Below are 20485 nucleotides of genomic sequence, written 5' to 3'. Positions count from 1 at the left end.
CATCACCCAAGTAGGTAACATCATCAGTGATTGGAGTGGAGTCTGCTCTCTGTTTATATAGTAATGGCTTGTCCTATTGGTATTGGTGATTGCTTGAAATTTATATTGGTGTTTCTTTGTTAGCTTGTATCTCTGAGTTGGCAACTCCTTGACTGAGGTATTTTTACTGTTTGATTGTTGGTCTAGTTTAATCTTGTTTATTTTTATTTATTTATGAAATTTGTATGTGCCCATCTCATTCAGAGGCAACTCTGGGCAGCTTAAAAACATAAAAACTGGTAAACATTACAATAAAACAATAAATAAATAACAACAACAAATAGAAGGGGAGAAGAGGAGCATAAAGTACACCATCTTGGTGTTAATTTCTGCTTATCTGGGTGCTGATTGCTGGCAAGGTGTTTTGTTTGTTTGAACACAGAAACAAAAATATGAACAGAAAGCAAATCCCACTCTTTTCTATCACTAATGACAACTAGTTGGGTAACAAAATGTCTCCAAGAAAAGAGCCAAGTTCGGAGAGCACCAAGGACCCCACAGTTCAACTCTGAGCTACAATATATTCTCTTCTATTGGTAATATGAATCTCAATGAACACAAGTTAAGAATTCATTTTAGGGTTTGTTCTATGAGTATGATGGTAGCAGCAAAGAACCAGGATTTTACTATTGCTCAATCTTCTAATATAATTAGTGTACTATTTCCCATGTGCATGGAATATTTTCTACATTCGTCAAAGGGAAAATATTAAGAAATTTTGAATTATGTGCATCAGTTGGATTGAGGCTATGATTTGATTCTAATATGTTTATCCATGCAGGACAAAATGGAGTACAAAGCTATTTAAAAAATTTCTAGAAACTGGATTAGTAGAACAGATGAACAAAATTTGTCATTTTATGACTTGATACTAAAAATAGGGTTTTTTTTCTTAAATAGGCATTCTATAGGCATTTCAGTATGTCCATTAATTAAATTTTACCATAAATTAATAGTTTAATCCCAAAGCTAGTAAAGATGTAATCTACTCAGCATCATCTAATATAGCCATGGCACCAAAAAATATAATACAGACCAACATTAGGGTATATTATTGCCAACTACTTGTTTTTGCTTTAAGAAACACTTACCTGGTTGAAATACTTTATAGTAAGGACTATACGCAACATTCAAGCCTCCAAGTTTTACGCTTATCTCATACCGCCCAGCTCTGCGCACAGTGAATGCCACCTTTACCACATTGGAACTGGGTTCTTGAAGCACTTCCTGGGTGACAGGAATATCTATTGCTAACTCCACATGGCAGATGTGAACTCGCAGTCCAACAGGATGATGAGCAGGGAAAGGCTGGCCATTCTTATAAAACAACTGTATGGGAATTAAGAAGCCAAGTGAACAGCAGACTGCAACAGCATTAAGTTCTTATATCAGCCATTAAAAGATGCAGTAAATTAAATCATCTTGCTGACATTACGAGTTGTGGTGGAAATCTTTGCTTCAATATACATGCATATACATTCATACATACAGTATAAGATCCAAATCTGAAGTCGCCAATTAAGATAAATTAATAAAGAAAAAATAAAGAAACAAAATATTCTTACAAGGGTTTAATAACGTCTAAATTCAGCACACACAACTGGCCGGGGGGGGGGGGGGATCACCCTTATTAGGTTTTTTTTATTAGTTTTGTTGTTGTTCAGTCAATAACTCATGTCCGACTCTTCACAACCCTATGAACCATAGCAGCATGCCAGGTCTCCCTATCCTCCACTGTCTCCAGAATTTACCCAAATTATTTTATATTTTTGGCTCCGATTGCCTGGATTTTTTGTTCTGCACTTTCTCAAATTATCATAAAATGGAAATTTCCTCTTACATGCACTCGGAAGGCCATACTACGTCCCACCTCACAGGGATCCTTCCAATCCCAGAAGACTTTACAAGAGCGGGGGTCCAAGTAATTGCCTCGCACATAGTCATAAATGGTCCGTTCTCCTCGACGTTCCCGGTCTTCATGCTGGAGGAAGCTGACTACACGTGCGGCAAGCTCAAAGAGGAACTTAATGGTGAAAAAGAAAGCTACCACAGATACCACTGTGATCCCACCTGTCAAACAGAAAATATATAATATTTATAGGGTCCAACAAAACTCTCAAAATCCATCACCATAGCTATTTCATATTACAAGTAATCCTCAACTTACAACACTTTGTTTAGTGACAGTTCAAAGTTACAACAGTGCTCAAAAAAATGACTTATGAACGTTTATCTCACTTAACACGGTTGCACCATACCCATGGGGTCAAATGATCAAAATTCAGACACTTGGCAATTGACTCATATTTATGATGGTTGCAGCAGGGTCCCTCTGACAAGCAAAGACAATGGGGAAGCAGATTCACTTAATAACCGTGGTACTAATTTAACAACTGCAGTGATTCACTTAACAACTTTGGCAAGAAAGGTTGTAAAATGGGGCAAAATTCACAACAAGTGTCTTGCTTAGCAACAGAAATGTTGGGCTCAATTGCGGTGTTATAGTTACTTTGGATGAGAATTTATAATATTTAACCTTGAAGTAAAGAAAATATAGGGAATCGCTTCAATTAACGGGATTAAAATCAAAATAAAGCCTTCTGAGATATTAAAGTTCCAGATTATCAATTTTGTACTTGATTATTAGATTTTTATTACATCTTTATTTATATAAAGAGAAGATAACTCTAAGTGGTAAACATATATAATACTCCTGCTTCCTGTTTTACCCACAACAAGCAGCTGGCTTTCAAGCCTATGGCAGGCCTAGAATTCACAATGACATCTTAATCACTACACCAAACTGACTCTCCCTATATATGGCTAAATACACAATGTTACACATGAGCACCATTTGAATTTTCAGCCTCAGTTACTAAAATAATTTTGGCCATTACTGGCATCATTACAAAGAAACTAGGGAAGATCTGTGGATTACTTTGCAGGAAAAAAGGAAATAGAATTGAATAGGCTCAATAGTGTTAAGAAAACAGACACTATTCAAAAAACTACAAGTAGTCCTTGACCTATTACCACAATTAGCAATTCATAGCAAAGGTATGAATTTTGGTCATTAAGTGACTCTTCAAGTGACCATTTTTACAATCATTTTTACTGCAGTTGTTAGGCGAATCATGTGACCATTAAGGGAATCATGCAGTCATTAAGCCAATCTGACTTCCCCAATTGACTTTGCTTTCCAGAAGCCAGCTGAGAAGTTCACAGATTGTTGTGATTATAATCACAACAATCATTTGACTACAAACTGGAACCATTGTAAATATCAGCCAGTTGTCAAGCATCCAAATTGTGATCAAGTGACTATGGGGGTGGTGCAATGGTCATAACATAGAGGATGGGTCGTAAATCACTTTTTCAGAGGCTGCTTTTGTAACTTTGAACAGTCATTAAACAAATGATCGTAAGTTGAGGACTACTTGTAAGTTAAAAGAATGAAATCTTGAAGGTTCCTTTCAGATTCTATGAATAGATTGTCTTTCCTTACCAATAATGTAAAACATTAGGTCCTTTCAATGAGACACACAGCCGAGGATTACAGCTGCATCTAGAAAGAAAAAAACAGATCTAGCACAAATAAAAAAATCTAGGTAGATCTACAAAATGTTTGGTCTCCACAAAACACACTAAGCATTCTTTGGTTCTTTAACTTCCATTTTTGAAAAAAGAAACAAAGTGAGGTCAGTTGTAGCTTTTGGAAATACAAGAAGTTAATAGTTTTAAACATTAAAAAACTGACTACTAGCAATAATCTCCGATAACTCTTTTAGTTATTTATTTATTGCTTTTTACATACTACACTTTTCCAAGAAATGGCATCAAGATCCTCCTATTCTATTTTCAGAAAAACAACCTTAAACCATAATGTGCCACTCATTCTTCATTCTACCAGTTGGAAGAATATTCAATGATTAAGAAGGTTTTAAGATGATAACAATTACCCAATAGACTTCAGAAGCCTAAATAAATCTTGTAAATCATCATTACCACCTAGAATATTAATACTTAATATGCAGAAAGGTCTGCCAGGATTGCTACCAAGAGAACAGGGTTCAGAGGTGTCAAATCAGGGGACAGTAAGACTTGCCAATACACTTTATAAGCACAATAATGTTATCTAGTAACAGTAACATTTTCTATTATGTTGGAATTCTGTACTGGACCTATCCCTATTCTCTTTACCATGTCTTACTTCACAGCCTGCCACATCCTTCCAGCTAATTGAAAGAATTACCTTTATTCAAACTCCCATGTCCAGAAAGCCAAAGTGGGAGTGCCCATTCCTCTGCACGTTTATTCAGGGTAGATACCAGGCATATCCATAGGATCCTGGAAATCACAATAGGAGCTCAGAGCCAGGAAATCAAATGAAGCAATGAAGTGACCATCCCAAGAAGTGACACTCTGCATTATCAGACCATGAAGCTCTCAAACCATTTTCCTGAAATGAAAACAAGGAGTTGCAATCATTATGTGTATTATGTATGATTTAAAAGCATTTTGGGTGGGGCAACTAAAAAGGTTAAAAAGTCCCACAAAAGGGCTATAGCAAACCACTTCAGAACTGTTACCAAGATACCTACAAGTGAGTCAAGCTTCAACTGAAGGAGACATGGATTTAACAAGCTGACAAATGTATTATGAACTGAACAGGAGAGAAAGGCAGTTACAATGATATGCATGTTCCATGTAAATAAAATGAAAAGGCAATGGTTCTTCTCCAAGCCATCAGCAAAGTTAACAATTTAGCATATAAAACAATTTAGTTAACAATTTAGCATATAAAATGATGCAGGGCAGAAGAAAGCTATGGTGCCTTCTAAATAGCATTCAGAGTACAGGCAATCCTTGACTTATGACCAAGTTCACAATTTTTGTCGTAAGTCCTGAAGACTGTAAAGCAGGTCACTGCATGATCGCACCCAATTTTACAACCTTTTTGGCGGCAGTCATTAAGCTAAGAGTCGCCTTGAGGCGAGTTAGGTGGCAATTAAATAAAATAAATTAACAAATAACCCTATAATCTTAAAGTAAATGCCACAGTAAGCAAATCCATTGTTCATTGCGGGGCAGTTTATGTTGGAAATTGGAAGTAAACCCTGGTTTCCTACAAAAATGTCATAAATTGCAGTCTCATTATTGCAAACGGCCATGAATGCATACAGTTGCTCAGCACCCAAAATGCAGTCATATATAGGGGGGAGGGGGTGTCTGGATATCAGAACTTTGAATCTGGGTCATAAATCCCTTTCTGGGGGTCCATTGTAACTTTGACCGGTTTCTTAGCAATCGGTCATGAGTTGAGTACTAGCTGTAATCAACTGTCAATTCCTTTTCCAAACATAGTGAAATAATTTTTGCTAATTCTAGCTTTTCTTAATGTATATCAAGAATTTCAATTAGTTATCTAGTATGATCTAATCTTTGTCATTTTCTATAAAACCAGAAGGCACAAGATGGATTATTGTAGATAATACTTTGGAATCTTACATAAGAGTCACATGCTAAAGCTTGTACAATAAACAACCTTATTCCCTCCCAAACATGGATTTTTTTTTAACAAAAAAGTACTCTATTCCTTCAAACAATATATGTTCAATACCACTAAATAGGATAAGCATAAGGTCAGGAAGCTTGTCCTGTTCTCACAGATTTCACAGTATTATTATTTTAAAAAAAACCTGTCATATATGATCTTTAGAAGAGCTATTTCATTTTAAAATGTTAATTTCTGGGCTACTAACTATTGTGGTCCACCAGCAGCTTGCGGAGCTGGCAGTGGAGTCAGACAGTGAGGAGGCTGGAGAGGAACATGGACCAGTCCTGGAGTCTGGGGAAGGCCCTGAGGTTGGCTCTGCGTCGGAGGCAGAGATGGGGCCAGGGCCATCTGGGAGTGATGCGCGGACACCGGAGCCCCCAGAGTCGGACAGCAGAGAGGCAGAGGAACAGGAGGAGCCTGTTCCTAGTGTACGCATGTGCAGAGCTGCCAGAAGGCAAGAGCAGCTAAAGCAAAAGGGACAACTCGGGAGTAAGGCCAGGAGATGATTGGCCCCTCCCATAAGGCTTGAAAGAGAAACAGAGGCATTTGGGCCTTTTTGCAAGAAAGCAATGTTGCTAACTCTGTTTCCAGTCGGCATCTTGTTTGTGAACTTCATGGGGCTTTAAAGTAAGGCCTTTGGCAGGATGTCAAAGAAGATAAAGGTTGGTGATAATCCCGAAGAACTTCTTCTGAAGGACTTGTTTTGCAACTAATTGGGACTCAGCTGGGAATGAACGTAATTCTCAGCTGTTACAATAAAATAGGTTTGTTTGGGACTTATTGTGTATTGTAATGATTTAGTAAGCCTAGGTCACAACACTAACCTCTTTCTCAATTTAATAAAGTTTAAAAAATATTGATTTGTCAAAACAGAGTTATTACATGCTTTTCTCTAAGCATCCTTAATAGTACAAATGATACTTAGTTCTTGCTGTTTCAATAGAAAGGCCAATAATTTATCAAATCTTTTCAGTTGCTTGCTATATCTTTGGTTTAGGTGGTTCACTGAATATTCTGTGCTGACTGTCCAAAGGAATTAAGATCCAATTTAACAGAAACAAGATGTCTTATATATAACTCAAGAATTCTTTACCTTAAGTTTCTTCCAACTAACACATTTTATCCAAAGGCATCAGCATGTATACATACCTTTATTCAAAGTTATATGTTCTGTATGCCTATATGTGTACACACACATGCACACACATACAAACACAACTTTGAAGGTTATTCTTGAATGCCAAAGATGAATGAAAGGTCAAATCCTGCGATGCCATTAGAATGATTTAAAAATTAAGATTGTGAACAGGAAAAATAAAGAATATAAAGTTAGACTATTGGATCTGGGATAAATTATTTGTTTATATTTCTGGTAATTTCTTATGGATTGCATAAAGATAAAAGTAAGACTAAGGGGAGAAAAGGTTTTTTTTCTTTGTAACTTTAGAAGAGAGTGAAAAATTTATTATATAAGCTTATGCTCATGTGTGATGAAGCTTGGAAGTCACTTCTGTATTATCTTTGTTGCCTTTTTCTTTTTTACATTTTTGTCTTTTTTCTTTTTTCTGTAACTTCTGAAGTTCCCTTTTTTATTCTACTTTAGTTTATATTACGTTTTGCTACATTTATTTTAAAAAATTGAATAAAATTGCATTTTAAAAAAACAAAGTGCAGAGATGAGATCTGACATCTCTCCAAGCAAGAATGATCATATATAGGCAAGTTATTCCAGTTTGCCTGGAAATCTTTATGGATGTACACATAACCAAGGAAGCTAATAAAATACTTGAATCATTAACAGAAACAGAACACATTGAAGAATGATTCAAGATAAGCAGAAGATCAAAATTAGATGATTGCAACTCTTATTTCATAAGTTTAATTGACAATTGACCTCATGGATCAAATCATAATATAAACATACTGAATAGTCCATTCAATCCAATAGTCCAAAAAATCCTTTACTATATGTAGAAAAAAAGTTGATGTACTGATATCCAAATATCAGTACATCATTACATCATTACAGATAAGAATCTACAGGCTTTAGATAATCATAAACAAAACCAGAATCAGCACTGTGATGCAAAAACTTAAACAAATACACAGTTCTGGACTGCATCAACGAAAACACAATGTTCATAGTTAATTAATTGCAAAAAACAGAATAGAATATTATCAAGAGAACAAAGGTCATGCCTGTCATGCCATGCTTTAATTTCCTGCTACCTCAGTCATAAACATTCCTATTTTTTCCCTCTTTGGAAGTTATCAGAAACTAATAGAGTGATGGCTTTATTTTTATATGAATTATTCTGAATGACATTGCCCAGATCAACGAATTGCCCAAATTCATTTCAAATCTGACAAACAAAAATGTAGGTTTGAGTCACATGGTACAAAACTCACAGAATCAGAAAGAGATTATTTAGCCCATCATATCTAATACCTTGGTCAGTGCAGGAATTCAAAATGAAATATCTACAACAGATGGTTTATCAGCCTTCTTTGAAACACAACCAATGAAGAGAAACAGGTTAATTTTCTGAATAATAGTTTCCACTGTGAAACTGCTTTTACTTTTAGGAAGTTTGTTCTAACTCTCAATTAGAATTTTTCTTGTTAAAAAGTATCCTTTGGGTCATACACTCTGAAATGACAGAGAATAGATCTTTTAAAGATTATAGTAACTGACAGTTTTTATTGAAACAATATTTATAATCAATTTCTACAAAAGAAATAATCTGAAATAAGTGTGAAATAACCCAAACGTTTTCTTCTACACATCTACTTTCTAGTTGACAACACAATACACTTTTCAATATTAAGAGTTCACAATTTTTGATATTATCTCTCAGTAAATATTTATTTTACATTACCACCTGCTTATTAATAGCAAGCAGTTTGACTCAAAGCAAAGTTTCTCACCCAGAAATCACTACCATGCAGGGAATGCTGAAATCACAAGCATACTCTGACATATGCTATTCCACCATGTTACACCAGATATGCTGGGAAATCATTGCCAGTTGTACCTTTTGATTGAGTTTGTACAGTGATTAACATAACATTGATGCAGATTCCCTATTAAAAATAAATCAATTATTATTCATTTAAAACCAATTATTTAGTTCAAGTGGATTAGCATATACAGATACTGCAAGAATAACTTTACAAGAAAAACAAATTATATGTATCTAAAATTACTATTTTATGAAATATCTGACAAGAACCAAGCTAATACCTATATTATACAAGAATATAATAAATGAAAGTTAATTATAAGAAATCAATTGGAAGTGATCCAATAAACTAACTTCCTGCAATTTGTATGCTAATTTTCCCAAAAATTTCACAAAACCAAGATCAGTGTAGAACAAATTCTAGAGGGCAAGTGATAATATACTTCATACAATGAAATACCACCTCCAATTGTAACTTAGCTTGTTGACATTCCCTATATTACTTTAAAGAGGGAGAAACCCTATAACACAGAGGTTCTCAACCTGTGGGTCACGAAACCTTTGGGGGTCGAACGACCCTTTCACAGGGGTCACCTAAGACCATCAGAAAACACATATTTTCAATGGTTTTAGGAATAATTTTATGGTTGGGGGTCACCACAACATGAGGAACTGTATTAAAGGGTCACAGCATTAGGAAGGTTGAGACCCACTGCTATAACAGAACTACTCTTTTAGTAGCTTTTTTTCCCCCCCCATTCACATACTAAGAAGTAACTCTTTACTAGCCTAATAGGCAGGGCAATTTTGGCACTAACCAAATTAGAATTGAACACCACTTTCCAGAACAATTAAAAAACACCTCACTGCATGAAACAACATTGAAAACTAAAACAACACCTGACCAGGCTATCTACAAACCATAAAACGTTAACTTCCCAAATCAAATAATGAAAAATATTAAATGGCCGGCCAGGACAAATTTTAGAATGGGGAAGTGATGGAAGAATTGTAAACCAAGGGAAAATTATGAAAAAGATAAATTTAAGGGCTCCTCCACTTTCCCTTTTCCTCCTTTCCTAACACCCGAGAGGGAGAGGATATTCATATATAGAGTATTGTAGGAACACGCCGCTTTTTCCGTCTTCTCCCGGACGGAGGGGGAAAAGTACCCTCGTGCGAGGGGAAGAAAAAGAAAAGAAAGCGAGAGAAGAACCAAATACCCCCAGAGTCAAATTTCCTCCTTCTTCTTCCCGGCTGGTTAGAGTGAGAGTTTGGAAACAAAGGAGCCCAACTGGCAGGATTCCCATCCGCGGCTGAGATCCCTGCAGCCTATTTTAACTCTGTGGTCGCTCTTAGCACCTGTTGCTTCCTCAGCGCTTCCAGCTGTCCTACTGCCTGCACTAACGAAAGCAAAAACCCAGACTGGGCTGCCCGTTTCTTCAAGGAGGGGCAGGATTTTCTGAGGGGACCGCCCCCTTCCTGCTGCCGCAGCTACTTCCTTCCCTCTTCCTTCCTTCCGTCCCCGTACCAGGTCCTCCTGCCTCTCGCTTTCCCCTGAAGGGATTTTCGGCGCCTCAGAGGAACAGGCGAAGCGGAGCAGGGAGGGGGAGGTCGAGCTGAAAAATGCCAACAGTCGATCGCGACTCGGTCGCTCCCTTATAACAAAAACGGAACCAGGCCGCTCTAGCCTCCCCCTGACGGCGATGACCGGAAGTGATGTATTAAAAGCGGGACACGTGTGCCGCGCGGCGGAAGTAGCTCGGGAAAAGTTTAGCGGTGTTGCCCGCAGCGGCTGCATGGTGGGAACTGGGAGATGGTGAGTAACCGATTTTCTGTCTTAGAGATATAACACGCAGAGCTTTAGTTTTAATGGCTCGGGTGGCTGGACACAGGCTGTCACCTTGTGGTAGCGCCTCCGTGGGAAAAGGAAGGTACACCAAAGCAGTTCTCTTTAATTTCTTTTGCCTCATTCCTACAGCTCGCTATTACATCAGGTGGCTTGGTGTGAACTCAGCTCCCAATCTCAGTATTATACACTGCTCAAAAAAATAAAGGGAACACAAGCAGAAGACATCCGAGATCTGAATGAATGAAATAGCCTTATTAAATACTTTGTTCGTTACATACAGTAGTTTTGCGTTCCCTTTAGTTGTTTGAGCAGTGTATAAACTACTGTATGTAAAGAACAAAGTATTTAATAAGGCTATTTCATTCATTCAGATCTCGGATGTCTTCTGCTTGTGTTCCCTTTATTTTTGTGAGCAGTACATTTTATGGAGGCTCATTAGCGCCGAGAAGGAATGTGAATAAAAGAAAGAAATGAATGTATATAAAGAAGAGAGGGTTTCCTAAAATTCCCATGAGCGACGTTCACCAACTCCCATCCTACCAGCCATTGTGGAGAGTGCGGAAGGGTGTCATTCTAATCAGCTAGTTTCCAAAGTATGAAGATAAAGGTGGGATATAAGGTCTATGACAATTCACCACGGCCAACTTGCCCCGGCAATCTCGCCACAGGACAACTCGCTGTAGGACAAGAGTTACACGAATATCAAAGAATTGATGGAATAGAATCATTAAAGAAAAGATGCAAAAGGAGGGACAGAATGAAATGTGAATGGCAAAAATTAAAATAATGTTTATTTATTTTAAATAATTAAATAGAATTGGTAAATTGTCCCGCGGCGAGTTGGCTGTGGCAAGTTGTCCCATTCCCTGGGATATACGTCCTGGGCACATTATGCCAAGATCAATTGAAACAATGTCCTTACTTTTAATAGAGAGTAGTATGGGCATAATTAAGAATGGTAATCTAGTCTTCATTTTTTTTATCATACTCAAAATAATCATGCAAAAGCTTCAGTTGACCAAAACCATGATGAGTGGCAGAGGTCAATATTTATTGGCCCTTCTGATGAGAAACATGGAAAATTATAGTTTGTAATGGAAGACAAATATATGGTAAAATACACAAATTAATGAATGAAAGGAAGAAAAAAGATATAACACTGGGTGACTAGGAGAAAGACAGATGGACTGTTCTTGTGAATTTCATTAAACTTCCAGGAAAGAGAAAGACTTTTTGTTCTTCAGAAGATCACTGAGAAATGTATGAATGTGAAACGTTTCTAGCATGTTTGGTGATTTAGAAAAAAAAGTGACAAATTGGTTTGAATTGAATTGTGCATGCAACCAGAAACATAAAAGTTTGCATACACTGGAAATAAATAACAAGGAATGTGTGTGAAAAACAAGAAGAGCTACTGTCAAGAATGAACAACTGAATGAAAATACAGTTAGGGTGGCTTGGTCATATAGAGAGAATAAATAGGATGTGAGAAATAAGAGTGAATGAATTGAGGGGAAGGGTGATTTCACTGATGCTTCAGATCTGATCTGGGCAATTTCTTAAAGCTCTGGAGTGAATTGGGGGGCGTGTACATAGTATGATATTATCATCTTAAACTATACATAGAATGGAATACTATATCTTTTGTTTGTATTTATATAAATTAAAAGATTTAACAGTAACAATAAGAACTAATACAAGCTAAAATAGAACAGAGGAAATGAAAAGAAATAACAGAAAAAACTAAAAGTTCAACAAGAAAAAAAGAATAGTAATAGTACTTAGGCAGTTTACAATGTAAGCTTTGTTTGCATATTGCCCCCAACAATCTGGGTCCTCATTTTACCAACCTCGGAAGGATGGAAGGTTGAGTCGACTTTGAGCCCCATCAGGATCAAACTCAAGCTTGTGGGCAGTTTGCCTGCAGTATTGCACTTAACCACTGCTACATCACGTCTCAGAAAAAAATAGATAAAGAAAAATTTAACGGTATTAAGAAGGGGCTTCTAACATCATGACTTTCTTCAAAAATTCATGAGGGATTTCTAGTCACTAATAAATGTAGATATTGTCCTTTCTCCAATCAAAGCACATTCTGTCAATTTCTCCATTTGGCCGTGGTGGATAATATCCAATCTTTCCACCTTGTACATATAGTAATCTTGTCACAGTATTGAAATATTCTGGCATGCCACGTGCATGCGCCCTGGCCAGCTAGTCTTCACGTGTGCATGCACGCCAGAAATCGGAAAACCAAGTGACCGGCGTGCATGCCAGAAACCAGAAGCTCAGCTTTCCATTGCGCACATGCACACTGGGGAGCAGCTCTTTCGATTTCCGGGACTCCCCCGCGTGCACGCATGCTCCCATTTCAGCACTCAGTGCCGAAAAGGCACGTCAACACTGCTCTATACCATAAGTGTTTTTATTCATTTTGAATATTTCTGATAACTGTAAATAAGAAAAACATTGACAACTATGACCTGGTAAACTTGTTAAAATTCTAGTATCTTACAATAACATTTATCTTTGTCTACCGCTATTATTTCTTATCTTAAATGCTTCTTGTGTTCAGAGGAATAAAAGTATTTTCATGCGCAGCTTAGGTTTCTCGATGTGGTACATCTAATAAAATGATTTTTAAAATGCACATTTCAGCTTTATCACCAAAGGTGTCCATGCCATCCAAACCTCAGGTTGCAGTCTTCTAACTCTAAAAAGCTCTTGTTTCTCAGCTATATCCATTCTTTTATCCAAAACAAATCACAAGCTGCAAAATACAATTTCAATCCTTTTTCCTTTGCATTTTATAACATTTTGGATTTAATTCGCGGCTTTTCCCCTTGCCATATAGCTATAGCTTTCTGCCATTGTTTGAATTGTACATCAGTTGTCAAAACAAGTATTGTTTGAAACAAAAATTTCATTCTAGCAAAAGCATTCATCTTTATTACAGAAATCCTGCCTAAAAATGAGTTTTAATTTCTCCCATTTTATTCTGTCCTTAATTTATGTCTTAAAATAAAATAAAATTATTTTGAAATAACATTTCATAGTTTTAATAATAGCACTCACATTGTATTTCTCAATCTTAAAACCATTTTGATATTATTTCAAAGGATTTCATTTATTATGAAACTGAAGAATGGAGTGAGAATCCATAATTAATCTACTAGGTAAAAGCTTGACTTTTGGAATCAAGTTGAGAAATTTAAGCTTTATATTGTAACAGTAGTGAAGACTTTCCATCATTTCTTTCTCTTTCTAGGGGAAACAGAAGAAAGCACGGAAATATGCTGCCATGAAACGCATGATCAGCCTTCGTGATCAGCGCATGTGAGATTTTTGTTATCACTTAATGGTGACAATTGTTGAAGTATTTAATTAAAAATACTCAAATTTTTATACTAATTATTTGTATGTTCCTATTTCTTCCCAAATTTTGCCTCTGAGTAATTTAGCCAATTTTCACAATATGCATTTGTAAATCTTTTTAATATTTTAGTAAAGAGAAAGACCGAGCAAAACGTAAAGAAAAGAAGAAAGAAGATCCCAGTGCCATCAAGGAGACAGAAGTGTGAGTACCAAATTATTCCTACCCTTATTGAATAGTCAAAGAATATATTTTAGAAGATATATTAAGATATATTCCTCCCCCCCCCCGCGCCATAGTTCGTTGGTAAACTGTGAAAGTGAAAGCAGCATGAGCACATTTCGAAGCTTGACATCTAAATTCAAATAATTTCGTCTGCAATTTTGGCAGTAATATTTCAAACTCATTATTTTAAAGAGCTCATGATACACTGCTTAGATCTAGCACAACAGTTATTCTTTCGCCTAAAGGATTATACTGCAAGATTAGTTAATCTAATTCCCATTCCAATGTATGAACTATTCATGTAGTAATTTAGCTCATACAATGAATTGGGGTACCCTGTAACTACGAACTACATTATGATTTAATCATAATTAAGAACTAAATGAGAACCAATTTGGTGTAATGGTTAAGGCAGCAAGCTAGAATCTGGAAAACCAAAAGTTTTACTCTTACCTCAGGCAGCTGAGTGACCTTGGGCCAGTCATTTTCTCTCAGCCCTAGGAAGGAAGCAATGGCAAACTCCTTCTAAAATACCTGCCAAGAAAATTGCAGGGACCTGCCTAGACAGTCTCTGAGAATTTGACATGGTTGAACAGAAGTAAAAAGGAACCACCACTTCTGAAATATGCTGTTCAAAGCAAACCGTGCAATGTATCAACCCTTCGAAGGTATTAGAAATGGCAAATAGATATTGTGAAATAAAGGTGCTTGAAAATAGATAGATTGGAATGGTTTGAGCAGCTATCCACATTGTACATTGTAAGAAAAAAAACATTATTTCATCATTGAAACAATGAAGATGTGAAGATGCATTGTTCTTGGTTTTGGGGTGAGATCTAGTGGTGAACTAGATGTCTCCGAAGGAGCTGAGATGGCATTGCGACAGAGACTGGCCAGACAGCAAATTCTGGTCAGCAGAGTCCCTCTGAACAAGGATCAGGAGACAGCTGCTTCTTGTGAGACCACAGAAATCATGGCTTTTGTGATTGATTTATGAATCAAGTGGCTGGGAGTCATGGATTTCAGTTGTGCTTATAGCGACAATCAGGACTGTGATGAATATAAGGGTTGCAAAAGCTTCACCTTTTTAATCACTAGGGCCAGAATTTCTGTCACCAAGTGATGTGGTTGTTAGGCGAAACATCACATGACCACATGGCTTAATGAAATGACATTTTTCAAAAATTATTCTTATGCACTTAGGAAGAAGACTAGAGACCCCATTCTTCAGCATTTTAATACTACATTGAATTCTGATACTGTAATTGTGCTTGAAAAACTTCCAATTAGAATACTGCAATGACAGATAATATGAATGTGTAAAAAATATTTGATCAATATTACTCTTTGGTTTACACTAATACAATAGGGTATTTGTTTTATGTGAAAAAGTAATAAAATCAGTGTTTCTCTTTTTCAGCCCCAAATATCCTTCGTGTTTATTCTTCCAATATAACACACAACTAGGACCTCCATATTACATCTTAGTGGATACCAATTTTATTAATTTTTCCATTAAAGCCAAATTGGATCTAGTGCAATCAATGATGGATTGTCTCTATGCCAAATGTAAGTATCCAGATCTGTATCATTTGTTAAGATTTACATTGGCTTTTACTGGTTGTTTTATTATTAAATTCACAAATATTTCTGTTTCCTAAAACAATTAGATTTAAGTATTATAAAATATCCTGATTGGTCCTAGGCAGCCCCTAGGAAAATGTTATTAGATAACTAAAAATAAAGAATATGCACTGGCTGGTAAGCAGAACTGTTTTGTTATTCATTAAGTTCTGATTCTTTATGACAAGATAGATATTATTTTCCCAGGACTATACAGTATGTGTGTAATTGCTTTTTTCAGCAGAGGTGGTGCAGCGGTTAGAGTACAGTACTGCAGGCTACTTCAGCTGACTGCTAGCTGCAGTTCAGCAGTTCAGATTTTACCAGGCTCAAGGCTGACTCAGCCTTCCATCCTTCCGAGGTGGGTAAAATGAGGACCCAGATTGTTGGGGGCAATATGCTGACTCTGTAAACCGCTTAGAGAGGGCTGTAAAAGCACTATGAAGCGGTATATAAGTCTAAGTGCTATTGCTATTTCAGTTCTTGCAAGCTCAAGCTTCTGTCATCACTGATCCTATCTAGCCATCTTATATTTTCTACCCTTTTGCCAATTACCTTTGATTTCTCCAAGTGTAGGAACTTCTTTGGTCTCTCTTGCCCTTGAATTACATACCTAAATACTTAAGTTTTAGATTCTTTATTGATGCTGTCAGTGAACAGACTAGTTTTAGATTATATGTTTAATTGTTCATCTCGTGCATATTCTCAATAATTTTCTTCATGCCCAAGCCCCTTTTCTTCATTTAGCCTTTCTGATGTCCAGCAATAACAATTCAAGCACTACTAACAAACAGTTACTAATAAACTTAATAATAAAAAGTTTTCATTTTAACCTAATTCTATAACACTTATAAGTCCCTCATTTATCTATGTACTTATTATTTTTTGCTTGTTTTTTATGTTTGGGTCTGTATATATATCTTTTCCTTTTCATTAAAATGCTTACTAAAATTATTATTAAAAACAATGTTACATAGGAGTTTAAGTATATCATGTAAAAAAAAATTCAGTGCTAGATAGTTATACATGTGCATTTCTGCAGGCATTCCTTGTATCACAGATTGTGTCATGGCTGAAATTGAGAAACTGGGACAGAAGTACCGTGTAGCTTTAAGGTAAAAATGTAATAATTTGACTCTGTTCTTTGATATGATTTATCTAAAGTAAAAATATGAAGACTAAGGATTCATAATTTGTTTAGAATATAAATCCTATACTCCATTATATCTTAATATTTTTCCATCACTTTGTTTTCCCATGGATTTCAACCTTAGAAATTTCTTAAAGAAAATAAGCCAAGGGAGTAGATGTTCCTAAATTCCTGTAGTACAGAGACTCAGTTCTGCTTTCAGCTACATTTGAAAGAATATTCATGCCTGTGGAAAAAAAGTCTATTTTTTTCTGGTGCAAAGAGAAAAATGAGAGCATTCAAAACATACAAAATAAAATATATTTCCATCTATTTTACTTATACAATTGAGATATTTTTATAGATATCACTGAATTCACAGGTCATTCATAAAAATAGCATTGTATTAGATAACAACCATTTATATTGGAATAAAATAGGATTGTGCCTTTCTTGAAAATAAATGGCAGAGAGATGTTGTGCGTATACGAATTTTAAAACACTTTTTCCTAATTATTTTCAAAGCATGCACTGTCCTCATAGAAAAGTACCTATGTCTCTTGAGAAAACAAGGAGCAAACAAGTTTCCATCTTCAAATTATATAATACTAAACCAGAAATTGCCATGTGCCCCTCCCCCCTTAAGGTTGTACTTTAATAATTTTCTTAAGTCTTCCAGGACCCCAGGAGGTATGTCATAAAGTTCTAAGCCTTTTTCTTAGTTTGGTATAGTTGGAGTGCAGAAAATAAATGAATTAAGCTCATATTTGTTCATGAACCTCAGGATTTGTCAAGGGGGGGGGGGGAAATCAAATTATGTTCCCCAGAATTCCTATTTTCCTGATGAATGTATAGTAACCCGTTTAATGAAAAAAAGACAAAAATGTGATTTTTTTAAAGTCTGTTTTTAATCATCTATCCTAATTTTTTTTTCTGTTATTACTCTGCAGGATAGCAAAAGATCCCCGATTTGAGCGATTGCCATGTACTCACAAAGGAACTTATGCTGATGACTGTTTGGTACAGAGGGTCACCCAGGTACATCTGTTCTATGAACTTCTCTTGCTGTTCTGTTGACAAAGAGCTTCTCGGTTTGTTTTCATTTCAGTGACCCACAAGAGACGCTAATATTTAATTGGGCATTGACTCTAGTTAATATTTCACCTACCAGAGAAGGCCGTCTGGCATACAAATAGTTTAAGTAATTCATCATAGCTCTTGACAGTTGCTTAAAAAAATGAAAATATTTGATTTGGTGTTCTTATAACCAGATTGTCTCTTTCTCTTACAGCACAAATGTTACATAGTGGCTACTGTAGACAGAGACCTGAAGCGAAGAATACGAAAGATCCCAGGAGTACCAATAATGTATATATCCAATCACAGGTATGTGAGAAAGCATTATCTGACCAAATAAAATGTAGTTTTTGATGTTGCTTTGTAATAATCTGAATGTTCAAGAGCATATGTATATTTATGTGTATGTATGTACGGACGCGTGCGCATGCACACATGCATTTGTAGACAGCGAAGCTACAGTTCAAACACACACACACACACACACACAGGATTACATGTGTACATGAATTGTATGGCCGAACTGCATACACAGCCCTTTATGTCAGAAACATTCTGCTTAGATGACTAAACAAGAGGTTATATAGCAGTGATGGCTAACCTTTTTGCCATCGCGTGCCAAAAACGGGAAGCTTGGGGGGATTATGTGCGTGCATGCCCACACCCATAATTCAATGCTCCCTGCCCCCCACACACACACATGCGCACACGACACACACACCCCTCGTGCTCCTCCTGCTTTTGGCATGCAATGGCACGGTGGGACTGGAAGGCCTGTTTTTCGCCCTCCCCAGGCTCCAGAGGCTTTCTAGGAGCTTGTGGAGGGTGAAAATGGCCTTCCCCACCACCACCCCCGGAGGTCCTCCGGAGGCTGGAAACAGCCTGTTTCCTGACTTCCTGTGGGCCCAAAAGGCCCGAAAATCAGCTGGCCACGCACACATGAGTGCTGGAGCTGAGCTAGAGCAATGCTCGTGTGCCCACTGATATGGCTCTGCATGCCACCTATGGCACATGTGCTATAGGTTCACCATCACGGTTCTATAGTAATAAAAGCCACAATACAATCACATTTGTACATTAACTGAGAAAACTATGAAACTAGCCCACAAACACAAACACACACATACACTCATACATACTGGATCAACTTCATTTTATACCCTTATTTATTTTATATTTCTAGACTACTTGCTTCAAATAAATGTATTTTTATTTATTACATTTGTGCACTGCCTGATTCACAGTGACTCAGGATAGCTGATGGCACTGAATAAGCAATAGTATATAATACTCTTTTATAATGTGTAATTTTTCCTACAAGTATTTAGTAATATGTTGCTTCTTCCTCTTGCTTAGCCTGAATGGTGCAGCACCTTGAACTACTGTCTTAATTGCATAATGATAATAGGTGCTTCTAAGATTCTAAACTTGTACCGGCTTAGTACAATGAGGGAAATACAGTGGACTACATAATTTTTCATTTTTTTCTTTCTAATTTTAGGTATAACATTGAGCGGATGCCTGATGATTATGGAGCTCCTCGATTTTAAATATGATAGAAAAAATGCCTGCCATGTTGAATTCCAGAACACTGAGCCAGTTATAATGAAGTTATAATCTGGGTTCATTTCTTATAGTGCTTGGAATTTGAACTAATTCGTTAAATCTCTTTCAGATAAAATGGACATTCTATTCCAGGGGTGTCAAAGTCATGTCGTCACGGCAGCGTCATGTGACGTATCAGGAGTTTTTTCCCCTTTGCTAAACCAGGCATGGGCGTGGCCAGTGCGTGACGCAGCCAGCCCACGGGCCAGGAGTTTGACAGCCCTGTTCTATTCCATGTTCTGGGATCTAGTATAAACATTTGTACTGCTTGTAAATGTGTTTCTGAGAATTTCTTCTTTATTATTAAGAAATTTTCTCATGATATAGCCATTTTACAAATGTTCAATATTCATATATGAATTGTTGAAGGGAGCATTTCTACAGGATTTATGCAGAAATTCAAACACTTGCTTAAAATTGTCAAAACACTCAATATTTTGAAATTTGGGTGCAAAACCCTCTATTCCATACATAATTAATAATTTAATATAAGTGGAAAATTACAAGTATTGATCCTGGCATTAATTCTAATATGAAGAAACCAATTTGTATATAAATAAAAATTTCCAAACCTAAAATAGTTGTGTTCAACACAGGCAGTTTGTAAAGAAAAAAGTTTTTAAAAGTGACCCTTTCAAATATTATAGAAATGAAAATAATTACAAGAACATCTATCCTATAACATAGTGTTTATATTTTAGAAAATATTAAACAATGGTATAAAATTGTACAGATAACTTTTTCATTCATAATACTAAATAATTCAGTAAAACAAAGGTTTAGATTTTGTTAAAAATTATTTCTGTGATGACAGTAGAAGACAAAACAAAAGGGGAAAATTGAAATTAAATGTAGTTACTAAAGAAAGCTGTTTTGTTAAAGATAAGGCCTGCATGCAAAAACAATTGTTTTTCAAAAGGCAGATATATTTGCTGTATAACATGCAGACGGAAATTAAATAATTTTTTTCTCTGAAAACCACTGTCAGCATCTTAAAGCTATGGATTAAAAATGTCTTCCCACATCATACCTTTTTTCACAA

General features: G+C 36.2%; 2 protein-coding genes across 14 annotated transcripts in view; one reads left to right on the top strand and one right to left on the bottom strand.

The window, feature by feature from the left end:
• Positions 1–10285, bottom strand: part of AREL1 (apoptosis resistant E3 ubiquitin protein ligase 1) — a 23914-nt gene extending 13629 nt beyond the window's left edge. The window contains exons 1-6 of one of the 13 annotated variants that reach the window (XM_034418108.3): positions 9922–10282; positions 8046–8246; positions 4292–4498; positions 3545–3604; positions 1880–2109; positions 1131–1368 (exon numbers count right to left, since the gene is read on the bottom strand). In XM_034418108.3, the coding sequence (XP_034273999.1) occupies positions 1131–1368; positions 1880–2109; positions 3545–3560 (484 nt within the window). In that variant the 5' untranslated portion in view covers positions 3561–3604; positions 4292–4498; positions 8046–8246; positions 9922–10282. Of the gene's footprint in view, positions 1–1130; positions 1369–1879; positions 2110–3544; positions 3605–4291; positions 4499–8045; positions 8247–9782 lie in introns of all 13 variants that reach the window. The other 12 variants (XM_034418110.3, XM_034418107.3, XM_087874324.1 and 9 more) reach the window with 12 other exon arrangements.
• Positions 10241–20485, top strand: FCF1 (FCF1 rRNA-processing protein). The gene is made up of 8 exons (XM_034418114.3): positions 10241–10378; positions 13680–13747; positions 13917–13988; positions 15430–15578; positions 16675–16747; positions 17712–17799; positions 18053–18147; positions 19340–20485. Exons 1-8 carry the CDS (start codon positions 10376–10378, stop codon positions 19386–19388), a joined length of 597 nt encoding a protein of 198 aa, XP_034274005.1. The 5' UTR covers positions 10241–10375; the 3' UTR covers positions 19389–20485.

Source organism: Pantherophis guttatus, chromosome 1, assembly GCF_059756535.1.
Source record: "Pantherophis guttatus breed Tessera chromosome 1, ASM5975653v1, whole genome shotgun sequence".
Classification (NCBI taxonomy): domain Eukaryota; kingdom Metazoa; phylum Chordata; class Lepidosauria; order Squamata; family Colubridae; genus Pantherophis; species Pantherophis guttatus.
This window is presented reverse-complemented; position numbering and strand designations above follow the sequence as displayed.